Raw genomic sequence first — 13158 nt, forward strand, 5'->3', positions numbered from 1 at the left:
TTGCTTGCTTTCTTTGAAAGAGAGAGAGACTGTGCTTCCGTCCACCGGTTCACTGCCCAAATACTTGTAAATGCCGGGACTGGGCAGGGCCAACGCCAGGAACCCAGGACTCAACCCCTTGAGCCAGCATCTGAGGGTGTGCACTCTGGAACTGAGTGCAGGGCCAGGCCTGGGTCCCAGCTGCCCCAGTCTGGAGTGAACTGTCTTCACTGCCACCCCAGAGGCCATCCCGGATAAAGTTCTCACTTCCATCGACGCCCGTTCTCCCCCCACATCCCAGCGGGACGCCCGTCAGCCCGATGGGAGCGCCCCTCCTTGGCTGCGCTGGTTGCATCTTGGCCTGGCGGATCATGGCTCTACCTAAGGAAGGCACATGGCCGGTGGGGGCCCCTCAGCTTGACCTGAGTGGGCGGGGCTCCTCCCCAGGCAGCGTGGCCCCAGGCTTTCTCTTTCCTGATGCTTTACTTAGAAGTTTTTCTAATCATTTAATAATTTGCCACATTTGTTTAGACCTAGTATAAACACACTTTTTTTCTCCTTTTTTTTTTTTTAAGATTTATTTTATTTGAAAGACAGAGTTACAGAGAGGCAGAGAGAGGTCTCCATCCACTGGTCCAGTCCCCAAACGGCCACAACGGCCAGAGCTGAGCTGATCTGAAGCCAGGAGCCTCTTCCAGGTCTCCCACGCGGGTGCAGGGGCCCAAGGACATGGGCCATCCTCCACTGCTGTCCCAGGCCACACCAGCAGAGAGCTGGATCAGAAGCAGAGCAGCCAGGCTTTAAACCAGCGCCCACATGGGATGCTGGTACCACAGGAGGTGGCCTCACCTGCCACGCCACAGCACCAGCCCCTCTCCATTATTGAAAGTATGTTTCAGCCAGCGCCGTGGCTCACTAGGCTAATCCTCCACCTTGCGGCACCGGCACCCCAGGTTCTAGTCCCGGTCGGGGCGCCAGATTCTGTCCCGGTTGCCCCTCTTCCAGGCCAGCTCTCTGCTGTGGCCAGGGAGTGCAGTGGAGGATGGCCCACGTGCTTGGGCCCTGCACCCCATGGGAGACCAGGAGAAGCACCTGGCTCCTGGCTTCGGATCGGCGCAGTGCGCTGCCTGCAGCGCAGCGGCCATTGGAGGATGAACCAATGGCAAAGGAAGACCTTTCTCTGTTTCTCTCCCTCTCTCACTGTCCACTCTGCCTGTCAAAAATAAATAAATAAATAAAAAGGTATGTTTCAGACATGACACATTTTACTCCTAAATTCTTAAGATGTCTAAAAATAAGGGCTCTAACCCCCTTGCATAACCACAACACTATCACTGTGCACCAAGAGGTTTGACATAAAATGCACACATTTCCCACTTCTGAGGAGTCCACGCCCATAATGTTGTAGACTGTTCGGTAATCCCTGTCTACCTGATGGCTTCATTGTTAAAATCCTGTCAGAAACACTATTCAGGCTGTCCTGCTGGCCAACAGAGGGTGGTGGCACGGAGCAGTGGGATGGAAAACGCTGCGAATCCAAATCCGCGCTCAGGCCCAGGTCCCAGTGTGCATAGCAGCATCTCGGATCAGAGAGGCAATGGTGTAGCCCAACAGTCTTGGCTTTATTTTCAATTCTGGAATCCGGCAGCAAGTCGCAGGACAGACAGAATGGCTGAGGAGAGCACTGGCCAGAGGCAGGTGGGCTGTTCAGCGGTCACTTTCCCCGGAAGGTGGGGGCGGTGGGGAGGTGGCGGGAACGTCATCTCGCCTGCTGAGGCTGGGCTCTGTTCTGGAAACACCTGCGGTAGAACAGGCCACCAGCTGGGGAAGGTGTGAGACCCGAGAGGACAAATGAGACTGCAGAGTGTGACGTGGGGAGCCTCGACTCTGGTGGCCACAAGACACGGGTCCCTGCGTCCCCAGTCAGTAGTGAGGGGTTCATAAGGTAAGCCTGACAAAGGTGACCTGCAGCTGACCTTGTGACCCCGGCCTTCCTCAAGGAGCACTGTGGGGAGCAACTCGGACTAGACTAAGTTACTGGAATTAAGACTTATTTTATGCATCTGCTCTCCCACAATATGGCGCTGGGAGAGGAGGAAACAGCTTCTACACAGCTGCCTCCAGTTCAACCAATAAACAAACAGCAGGACCTGCTCCTGATTGGAGGAGGGCAGTGTACTCGGCGTGTGGGTAGCAGAGTTGGGATTGGTGGAAGAGGACTATAAAGGAGGAGAGAGACAACATGCACCAGGAACATCTATCTGAAGGAACACCTGAGCAGCCCCCGAGAGAGCCGGCCGGCGGTGTGCCGCTCTCCTGCGGAAGTGGGGAAAGTGGCAGGGGGAGCCTCCCCTCCACGGAGGTGGAAGGGTCGGTAGCCAACCCGGGAAGAACCAGCAGCAAACCCAGGAAGGGCCGAGCAGACAAAAGAACAGCGCAGGGTCCTGTGTCGTTCCTCCGCGAAGAGGGGGAGCGACATAATGGTGCCGTGACTCGGATAGGAAACTTAGGAGGGAAGAAGCGGGAAGAAGTGGGAAAATACCGGAGAGAGAGACTAGCAAAGAGCCTAGGGAAAAGCCGGACGGAAAAGGTGCCGGAAGAAGCTATTGAAAGCCTAGGCATAGACTCGGATACGGACTGTGGGAAAGAAGTTAGGAGAAATCTCTAAGATTGAAAGCGAAAGTGAAAGCTAGAACAAACAGACTCAGACACGGACTGTGGGGAGAAGCCAGGAGAAATGAGAGGGGAATATTGTTGGAAGAAAACTTAGGGAAACATACCGGGTAGAGAAAAATGTTAGGGAAAATGAAGCTGCGGGGGCAGGCTGAGGCGGAGACGTAAGCCAGCTTGGGATTCTTCAAGTCAGCCCGGGGAGCAAAAGGCGAAAATCTGGAACCAGAGGTGGACGCGTAAGCCAGGTTGGAATCCGTCAGATTAGCCCGGGGAGCAAAAGACGGGAAGCCAAACCGAAAGGTGCAGACGTGAGCTAGGTTGAATTCGCCAGGTTAGCCCGGGGAACTTAGACTGAATACTGGTGGCGGAAACGTGAGCTAGGCTGTGTGACTCGCGGAAGCCACCGCGTGCAGAGAGAGCGCACGGGGCGTGAGTAGGAAACGTGGGGCTAGTGCGAAGGCCGTGGTGCGGGTGCAAAGGGCGCGGAGCGCGCAGAGCCGGGAAGCCACCGCGGGGCAAGGCGCCAAGAAGCAGCCTCGGGGCGGGCGCCGGGAAGCCGCGGGGATAAGAGAAACAGAAGTTTAGAAGTAAAATGAGAGAAATAGGAATGCTGGCAGATAGACGTAAAATAGGAGAAATAGGAATGCCCGGAGATAGAGAAATAGAGAAAAATAAGGCCTCCCCACAACATGGCAATGAGAGAGCTTGGATTCGGTCTGCCTGATTAGTAAGACGATAAGCACCTGTGGGCGGCTGCAGGTCACTGAAGACAGGCACGTTATCAACACCAATAAGTCTCCCCACAAGATGGCAATGAGAAGGCTTAGATTCGGTTTGCCTGATTGGTAGGGCTTGTAAGCACCTGCAGGCAGATCTAGCAGAGCAGAGCATGCGCTGCAGGGCACCGAACACAGGCACACATCAGCGCCTAAAAACCTCCTCACAACATGGCGAAGAGAGGACTTGGATTCGGTTTGCCTGATTGGTAGGGCTTGTAAGCACCTGTGGGCAACTCTAGCAAGCAGAGCAGAGTGTGTGCCGCAGGGCACCGAAGACAGGCACGTATCAACGCCAAAAAATAAAAAGAAAGGGGGATCTGTGGGGAGCAACTCTGACTAGACTAAGTTACTGGAATTAAGACTTATTTTAGTGCCGGCGCCGCGGCTCACTAGGCTAATCCTCCGCCTTGCGGCGCCGGCACACCGGGTTCTAGTCCCGGTCAGGGCGCCAGATTCTGTCCCGGTTGCCCCTCTTCCAGGCCAGCTCTCTGCTGTGGCCAGGGAGTGCAGTGGAGGATGGCCCAAGTGCTTGGGCCCTGCACCCCATGGGAGACCAGGAGAAGCACCTGGCTCCTGCCTTCGGATCAGCGTTATGCGCCAGCCGCGGCGGCCATTGGAGGGTGAACCAACGGCAAAGGAAGACCTTTCTCTCTGTTTCTCTCTCTCACTGTCCACTCTGCCTGTCAAAAAAAAAAAAAAAAAAAAAAAAAAAAAAAAAAAAGAAAGGGGGATCTGTGGGGAGCAACTCTGACTAGACTAAGTTACTGGAATTAAGACTTATTTTAGTGCCGGCGCCGCGGCTCACTAGGCTAATCCTCCGCCTAGCGGCACCGGCACACCAGGTTCTAATCCCGGTTGGGGCGCCGGATTCTGTCCCGGTTGCCCCTCTTCCAGGCCAGCTCTCTGCTGTGGCCAGGGAGTGCAGTGGAGGATGGCCCAGGTGCTTGGGCCCTGCACCCCATGGGAGACCAGGAAAAGCACCCGGCTCCTGGCTCCTGCCATCGGATCAGCGCGGTGCGCCGGCCGCAGCGCGCCGGCCGCGGTGGCCATTGGAGGGTGAACCAACGGCAAAGGAAGACCTTTCTCTCTGTCTCTCTCTCTCACTGTCCACTCTGTCTGTCAAAAAAAAAAAAAAAAAAGACTTATTTTATGCATCTGCTCTCCCACAATATGGCGCTGGGAGAGGAGGAAACAGCTTCTACACAGCTGCCTCCAGTTCAACCAATAAACAAACAGCAGGACCTGCTCCTGATTGGAGGAGAGCAGCGTACTCGGCGTGTGGGTAGCAGAGTTGGGATTGGCAGAAGAGGACTATAAAGGAGGAGAGAGACAACATGCACCAGGAACATCTGAAGGAACACCTGAGCAGCCCCCGAGAGAGCCGGCCGGCGGTGTGCCGCTCTCCCGCGGAAGTGGGGAAAGTGGCAGGGGGAGCCTCCCCTCCACGGAGGTGGAAGGGTCGGTAGCCAACCCGGGAAGAACCAGCAGCAAACCCAGGAAGGGCCGAGCAGACAAAAGAACAGCGCAGGGTCCTGTGTCGTTCCTCCACAAAGAGGGGGAGCAACAGAGCACCAGCATTCCAGCCCTTAGATAGGAGCCCTCCACGGGGCCTGCACTGGACTAGCGCTGGTCATCCTGACGACTGGAGTCCTTGGAGCAGCTGTCAGGGTTATCTCTGGGCCAGGATGGCTGTTGTGACCAAAACAGCTGTGGTCTTGTCAGGCTGAGCCCCCCCCCCCCCATCCTGATGAACAGAGTCCCGGCGTGGTGACTGCATTTTGGTTTCTCTTTCTGGTCTGTGTGGGCCTCGTGGGATGGACAGTAGCCCTAGAACTGCAGACGTGAGCAGCCCTCCCTGTGCTGTCTCTTCCTAACAAAACAGCGGCTCCCCTTGCAGGATTCTAGAGAATGAAAGACTAGTGGCATCGTGCCGTATTAGTTACAGTCATCGTGGTTGTCCTTGAGAGAATGGCGTCAGCCCAGCCAGTGTGCGGAGCTCAGCAGCCGATGCTGCGGTTTCCCTGCCTGTAACGACCCCGCGGAGCTCGTCCTCACAGGGCAGAGCCCAGCTCCCGCTCGGCGAGGGGAGGCGATGCCGGGCCCTGCCCTCGCGCGCGACTGGCTCTCTCCTCAGCATTTTCATTCTAAAAGCGTTTTGTTGAGAGGCAGCTTTCGAGGGAGAGGGACCCAGCGCTCACCTTAAGGGTGCCGGTTATGGAAGGCTCCATGAGCTGGAGTCTGAAACCTGGTGAGCAGGGGGGCTCCGAGGGAAGAAGCCGAGCGGGACACGGCTGTCCCCTGTGAAGCTCCGGTGAGCAGCAGGAGCAGCACTTGGTGACGGTGGGCACGGAGCTATCTGTCCTGAGAAGGGTTAGGAACAGGGTGGGCCTTTAGCCCTGGAGGTTAAGATGCCAACTGGGACGCCCGTGGCCCACATGGGAGTTCCTAGGTCCAGTTCCCAGCTCTCGGCAGTGGTGGTGATGGCTCGAGCAGTTAGATTCCCTGCTACCCACGGGGGAGACCTGGCTTCGGCCCAGCCCCGGCCTGCAGTTGAGGCATTTGGGGAGTGGACAGACGGAGCCCTCTTTGCCTCTTACCTAACAGCCAAGAATCTCTCTCCAAGCACCCACCACCTCCAGGAACCAAAACAAGACCCGGGGACTGGGAGGTGCCTCACCTGTCATTAGGTGTGCCGGACCTGGCATGGCGCCTGCCGCACAGGTAGTGATGGATGGAGGAGCTGTGTGAGGACCCCGAGCCCAGCAGGAAGCCAACCCAGTTGCTGTGGGTTAGGGTTTGAATGACAGTGGCGAGGAAGGACTTTGCGCCTGCCCTCGAGCCTCGGCCCCCTCCAACCCCGGGCTGTGCAGCTTGTGGGAGGGTCGTGACGTGTTTCTCAGGTTCGGTCCCTAAGCCGGAAAGGGAACTGCCACATGCAGGCCAGGATGGACAGGTACAACCTCACAAGTCCTTCTTAATGAAATGAGCTTAGACTCTTATCTGCGATCCCTCCGTCCCCGCACTGCCATGCTCCTGCAGTGCATGAAAATCCGCAGGTGTGGTGGGTTCATCCCGGCTGCTGCAAATCTGATGCAGCTCCCTGCCACGGCCCGGGAAAGCAGCGGAAGATGGCCACGTCCTTGGGCCCTGCACCTGCGTGGGAGACCTGGCGGAAGCTCCTGGCTCCTGGCTTGGGATCAGCTCAGCTCCGGACACTGTGGCCATTCGAGGAGTGAACCAGCAGATGGAAGACTCTCTCTCTTTCTCTCTCTCTGCCTTTCAAATAAAAATCTTAAATAAAAAAGCGGAAATAGGACATTCATTCAAAAACTGATCACTGGGATGCTTTGGGAGAATGTGGTCAAAGGGAAGCCGTGCAAGGTTTGTGACAGCACACACGTGCACTGCCGGCTCTAAGCACCTGGCAGTGTATCGGGGGTCCTACAACGAGGAAACAGGCCGCGAGCGGGCAGCGTGGTGCAGGGTCGCACGCCCAGACCCTGCCTCCGCCTCCGCCTCGGCGGGCTCCTGAGCCTCTCCGCTGTTTCCTTTCCTGGGAAGGCGGCGCCTTTCTCTCTCATGGACCTTTTCTGTGCGACCCAATTCCTCCCGAGTTTATCCCTGCGGACTCTGGGTTTGCGGTGAGACGACCCCCCAAAAGCAAGCTGCAAGCGGCGCAGAGAGCGCGTGCGCACCGCACGCAGTCGGCCCGGAACCGCCCAGCCCCCTGGAAGGCGGAACCATCGGGCCGACCCCTCCAGCAGGCGGAGCCGGAGACCTCTGGGCGGGGAACCCGCTCGCCCGCCATCTTGCCGAGGCGGAGCCCGGGGCGCGCGGCTGCGGGCCGTCAGCAGTGGGCGGAGCCGCGTCGGCCGTGGGCGGGGCCGCGCCGGCGGCGGGGAGGAGCCGGGCCATGGCCACCGCGGAGGGCGGCGTGCGCGCGGGGCGGGCGTCCTGCTCCGGAGCCCGGCCTGGCGGGGCCCAGTGCCGCGCGGCAGGAGCGGTGGGGCCGCCCCCGGGACGGAGCGGCGGCGGAGCCCTGCGGGCCGGGGAGCGCACCCCCGCGGCCGTGGAGAAGCGGGGCCCGTACATGGTGGCGCGCGCTCCCTCCCTTCAGGCCAAGCTGCGTGAGTGAGGCCGAGCGGGGAGGGTCCCTCCGGCCTCGGCAGGGGCCGGAGACGGCTGACCCGGCCCTTTACCTTGCAGAGAAGCACCGGGAGCTGGCCAGGGCGGTGCTGCGGAGGAAGGGCGTCCTGGGGGCCGCGGCCTTCCGCCCCGACTCATCGGCGAGGAGGTCTCGGCGGGCGCGGGTGGACGTGTGCGGGACACGGCGGCCGATGCGGGCGTCGTGCGGGGCCCAGCCCGGGTCCCCCGGCGGGGATGGCGCGGGGTGGGGGCGGCCGGCCAGGGCCGGAGGGACCCTGTCCCCTGCGCCCCGAGGCCTGTCTGCCGGGTGGTGCAGAGAGGCGGGCGGGGCTGTCATCCGTGCTTGATCCCCGCTCAGGTCGGTCAAGTTTAACAAGGGCTACACGGCGCTCAGCCAGAGTCCAGATGAAAACCTGGTGTCCCTCGACTCGGACAGGTTAGTGCCCCCCCACCAGGTGCCCCTCTTTCCGCCAGGGTGGCTTGGTTGCAGGACTGCTAGGTAATCGCGTGGTGGGGTGGGGCCGCACCACCTGCCCCCTTGTCTCTGCCCTGGGGCTGGGCGGACCTGCCCCCTTGTCTCTGTCCCTGGGGCCCGGCCACCTGCCCCCTTGTCTCTGCCCCTGGGGCTGGGCCGAAGTGTCCCCTTGTCTCTGGAGAGAGCTGCCCTGCCCTGGGGCCGGGCTGACCTGCCCCCCTTGTCTCTGCTCCTGGGCCGGCCACCTGCCCCCTTGTCTCTGCCCCTGGGCCTGGCCACCTGCCCCTTGTCTGCCCCTGGGGCTGGGCCGACCTGCCCCCTTGTCTCTGGGGACAGCCACCTGCCCCCTTGTCTCTGCTCCTGGGCCGGCCACCTTCCCCTTGTCTGCCCCGGGCCGACCCCGGTGTGGGCCTGGCCTCACGGTGAACGTGTGCTCTTCTCCTAGTGACGGGGAGCTGGGATCCAGATACTCGTCCGGGTACTCCTCTGCAGAGGCAAGTTCCGCACAGCACCACCGCTCTGCCAAATGCTTGTTTGGCGCCTGCTGCGTGCGGGGCACGGCGCCAGCTTCCGGTCTGCCCTCCTCCCCCAGCAGAGGTATAGGCCGAGGAGAGCTCTGGAGATCCCTCGGGGCGGAGATATCCAGGCCGCACCTTAGCAAAGGAATCCTCTTTTCAGAAAGATTCGTTTATTTCAGTCAGAGTTACACAGAGAGAGAGACAGAGAGAGGTCTTCCATCTGCTGGTTCACTCCGTTGGCCTCAGTGGCTGGAGCTGTGCCGATCTGGAGCCAGGAGCCAGGAGCTTCTCCCGGGTCTCCCACGTGGGTGCAGGGGCCAAGCACTTGGGCCATCTTCCACTCTTTCCCAGGCCACAGCAGAGAGCTGGAAGGGAAGTGGAGCAGCCGGGACTGGAACCAGCATCGCTGGCACTGCAGGCGGCGGCTTTGCCTGCTACGCCACAGTGCGGCCCCGGGAAAGGAATCCTGGCTAGATCCCAGCTGAGCGTTCACTAGCCTGGACTTGCCTGATGCTTCTTGGATTGGGGAGCTCACTACCTCCAGGGCCTGCTGCCCACCGATCTCAGTCCTGCCTCGAGGTGGAGAAGCCCTGTTAATCCCAGATGTCCTTGCAGCCTGGACCCCTAGACCTAGGCTTGCCTCCCCGTGTCACACATACATAACTCAAGGTGCCTGTCTTTGTTACTTTAAGAAACTGTTTGAAGCTGGCACCACGGCTCACTAGGCTAATCCTCCGCCTAGCGGCGCTGGCACCCTGGGTTCTAGTCCTGGTCAGGGCGCCGGATTCTGTCCCGGTTGCCCCTCTTCCAGGCCAGCTCTCTGCTGTGGCCAGGGAGTGCAGTGGAGGATGGCCCAGGTGCTTGGGCCCTGCACCCCATGGGAGACCAGGAAAAGCACCTGGCTCCCGGCTTCGGATCAGCGCGGTGCGCTGGCCGCGGTGGCCATTGGAGGGTGAACCAACAGCAAAAGGAAGACTTTTTTCTCTGTCTCTCTCTCTCACTGTCCACTCTGCCTGTTAAAAAGAAAGAAAGAAAGAAAGAGTTTGAAAGCCAGGAAGACAGACACACAGATCTCCCATTCATTGACTGATTCCCCAGTTGCCTGCATCAGCCAAGGGTGGGCCAGGCCAAGGCTGGGAGCTGGGGACGCAGTATCTCACATGGGTGACAGGGAGCAGCTATGGGGGCCAGCACCTGCACCAGGTGCACATGAGCAGGACACGGGAGTAGAGCCAGGGCCCGGCCCCAGCAGCACCCTCAGCGCCGTGCCGAGCGCCTGCCCCGGGCGTCCTTCCTCTGCTTGTCCATTACCCGAGGTCAGCGTCCCTGCCCCTCTCTTGCCTGTTGCCACCAAGCTTGCTGCTGCCTCGCTGGGCTGGCCCGGTGGCCTCCCAGCTCCCCTGGCAGAGGGGCCTGGGGACGGGACTGCACAGCACTGCTGTGTGCACGCGTGGCCTCACTGCATCTCTGCCATAGACGAGGGGAGTTTGCAAGCGGAAGCTACCGCCTTCCTCCTGCGCGGCGGAACAGTGAAACCAGGCTGGCGGGTTCCACCTCGCAGGACCCAGTGCTGCCAGCCCCTCCCGGCTGTGAAGGCGGCCATTCCTGGTGCCCCATGGGCATGGCCAGGGCCCTCTGATATTTCTGAGGGGCCAGGAGTTTTAGTGAGAGCTCCCTGGGGTGACGGCACTAGCCAGGGCTCTGGGTGTCCCGCAGTCCAGGGAGGAGTGTGGACAGCGGTCACTGTTGGCTCACGGTCCCCGCCTCTCCTCCTCAGCAGGTGACCCAGGAAGTGAGCCGGCAGCTGCTGCAGGACGGGTATCACCTGGATGAGGTGCCCGACGACGAGGACCTGGACCTCATCCCCCCTAAGCCCGTGGCCTCTTCCGCGTGCTCCTGCTGCTGGTGCTGTCCCGGGGACTCTTCCTGCACCCTGCAGTAGGCACGGCCGCCCACGGGGCCCTGCCGCGGAACACTGGAGGCACTGACCGCCTGCGGGGCGGCAGGTGGAGTCCTGCACTGTCCTCTGCTGGAGCAGACCTGGGAGAACCGCTGAGGGCGGCGTCCTGGTTCTGGCAGTGGGTGACGCGGTGCTGTCGGGGAGGACAGGGCAGGCTGCGTGCCCGGGCCGGGCTGGGCTGGGGCATTGTTGGAGGTACAGAGGGCTGGGACCAGTTCCGGGAACTCCATGTGCCCTACTCCCCTCCCTGGCTCTGAGATGGGCTGCCGTTGCTGCTGTTTGACCTTTGTCCTTCAGGTTGCACCTGTCCGGCTTTGGCAGGGAACAGGCAGGTGGCCTGATGGCTTCCGGTGTGCCTGGCCGTGGGTGGGGCTTGCCCACCTGGTCCAGCTGTCAGGCAGGTTTAGTGACGGTCAGCCCCGCCCCGGCTGGCCCTGGAGGCCTGCAGTGTCGTGGTTGCCAGCAGAGGGAGCTGCAGGGAGCAGTCAGTGTGTGGGTGCACCTGCGTGGGTTTAAGCCTAAACCGATGCTCACAGACAGGATCGGGGGGACCTAAGGCAGGTCTGGGCCCCACCTGAGGACATCCTGTGACATCCCCAGCACAGCACAGCTTCTCTGGCCCTCGGCCGGGGCACAGCACGCGGGCATTGTTTCCCACAACCCCCTGGACAGCAGTCTGCTTTTCCAGGCCTCTGGAGTTTTCTCGTGGCCTCCTTGTTTTGTGTGAAAGGGAGTGGATAGCGTCCCCGGGGCCGAGGCAAGGCAGGATGGGGAATGAGGTGATGAGGCCCTGTGGCCACTAGGGGCAGACGAGGGGCAGCACAGGCTGCTGGGGAGAGCCCTGCTTGTCGCCTGTCCGCTGTCCTCGGCAGGGAGTCCCTGCTGGCCTTGGTGGGCTTGTCTCAGTGTGTCAGTGTGAGGCCAAGGAGACTCCTGCTGTCCAGGGCCACGGCTGACTACTGCTGGCGGCTTCGTAAGGAGAAGGGACTGAGCTGGGCCGTTCACCGGGGCCTGGGCTGCCCAGCCTGCAGGGCGTGGGAACACCGCCATTCGGAATCTCGCTGTCCAGGCCTTCCTGCTTCTGCAGAGGTGGAGCGCACGTGTGGGAAGGGATCAGACGTAGGGCAGGTTTGAGAGGGGGGGCGCCCAGGGCAGCCAGGTGTGGAGCCACATCTCTGGGCAGTTGGTCAGGGAGGAGGCGCCTGGGAGAGCAGGTAGCAGGCCTCCAAAGGCCAGGCCCGAGCGGTGCTGTGGTCAGCGCTGCTGCGCGTGGCTGTGGCCGTCCCTGGAGAGGCGGGTCCGGAGCTGGGCCACCTGTGTCCGGGCACCATGCCTCGTGGAGGCACGGCAGGCCCAGAGCAAGAGGCCGCAGTGAGGCGGGGTGGAAACGGCCACTTGGGCCAGGGGCCGCAGGCTGAACACCTGCAGAGGCACGGAGCCGCACTGCCTTACCTCTGAGGGCTGGGTGTCTGCAAGGAGGCGCCGCATGGGGTTTGCGCCACCAGGCTTGCTCTTGTCCAGCTCTGTATGTTACAATAAACACAGTCCTGCTGCTTGAGCGGCCTCGCTGTTGCACTGGGTGTGAGCCTGGATAGTGTGCTGCCCCCGCGGTGGCGCCCCCTGCTGGCTGCCCCCTGTGCCTGCGACGAGCAGGCCCTCGCCAGTCACTCCTTGGGGTGGGCTCCCTGTCACAGACCCTTCCTGTCTGGCTCATCTGTATTTTCTTAACTGAGAGGATTTGGAAGCCAAAAAACCAGAACACTCCCTCAAGGTGGTTTCCCGGAACTGCACTGTGCAGGGGCAGAGCGTGGGGTCCAAACCCTCGCCCCCAGCAAGGAGCCGGAGGCCTGAGCGCCCCTGGGCTCGCAGGACAGAGGGGTGCCCTCTGAGGTGCCCCCCCCCCCCCCCCGGCTCAGGAGAGGTGGCTGGGCTTCCCCTCACACAGGAAACACGGTTCCCGAGACGGGGCTTCTGGTCGGCAGGTCCATCTCTGCAGGCCCTGGTGCAGCTACTCAGTATTGCCCTGAGGCAGTGCAGACCCACAGCCATGGCCAGGAGCTGGCTGCTGACCCCGGCCACAGGCCCCTTGGGCAGCAGGAGGATCTGGGAACGAGTGTGTCCTGCCCCCCCACTCCAAGGATCCTGGGATGGTGAAGCACAAGTGGTTAGGGGTAGGTCTCGGCCTAGCAGTGAAGTTGGCCTCACCCGGGCCAGCACTTGAGATGCTGGCGTCCCCCGTGAGCACTGTTCCATGTCCCAGCTGTCCTAACAGCAAATGGTGGCCCTAGTGCTTGGGCCCCTGCCGTCCACACAGAAAACCCAGAGGAAGTTCTGGGCTCCTGGCTTCGGCCTGGCGCAGCCCCAAGCTGGTACAGCCATTTAGAGCCCGTCAGCGGAGGGAAGGTCTCATTCTGCCTTCCAGTCTGTCTGAGAAGGTGCCCTCGTCCCACACAGGGTTCCCGGCTGAGTCCCAGCTCAGGACCGAGGAGGCCGTGGTGACCCACGTGGGAGACCTGCAGGGAGCTCCTGGCCCAGCAAGGCTGTTATGGGCGTTTGGGCAATGAACCAACACATTAAGTTTTGTCTCTCTTCCTCCTCTCCAATAAGTACAAATTAAAAATTGGGGGG

General features: G+C 61.1%; 1 protein-coding gene across 3 annotated transcripts; it reads left to right on the plus strand.

The window, feature by feature from the left end:
• Window positions 1–7301: 7301 nt before the first annotated feature.
• Window positions 7302–12088, plus strand: FAM219B (family with sequence similarity 219 member B). Of its 3 annotated transcripts, none has more exons than XM_051834640.2 (5): window positions 7302–7558; window positions 7638–7725; window positions 7936–8013; window positions 8498–8649; window positions 10348–12088. In XM_051834640.2, exons 1-5 carry the CDS (start codon window positions 7345–7347, stop codon window positions 10401–10403), a joined length of 588 nt encoding a protein of 195 aa, XP_051690600.2. In that variant the 5' UTR covers window positions 7302–7344; the 3' UTR covers window positions 10404–12088. The 3 variants fall into 3 exon arrangements, with proteins under 3 accessions (XP_051690600.2, XP_008247436.1, XP_002722085.1); XM_008249214.4 differs by having other exon boundaries at window positions 7307–7558; window positions 8498–8546; window positions 10351–12088; XM_002722039.5 differs by having other exon boundaries at window positions 7308–7558; window positions 8498–8546.
• Window positions 12089–13158: the final 1070 nt, after the last annotated feature.

This window comes from Oryctolagus cuniculus, chromosome 12 (assembly GCF_964237555.1).
Source record: "Oryctolagus cuniculus chromosome 12, mOryCun1.1, whole genome shotgun sequence".
Taxonomy (NCBI): domain Eukaryota; kingdom Metazoa; phylum Chordata; class Mammalia; order Lagomorpha; family Leporidae; genus Oryctolagus; species Oryctolagus cuniculus.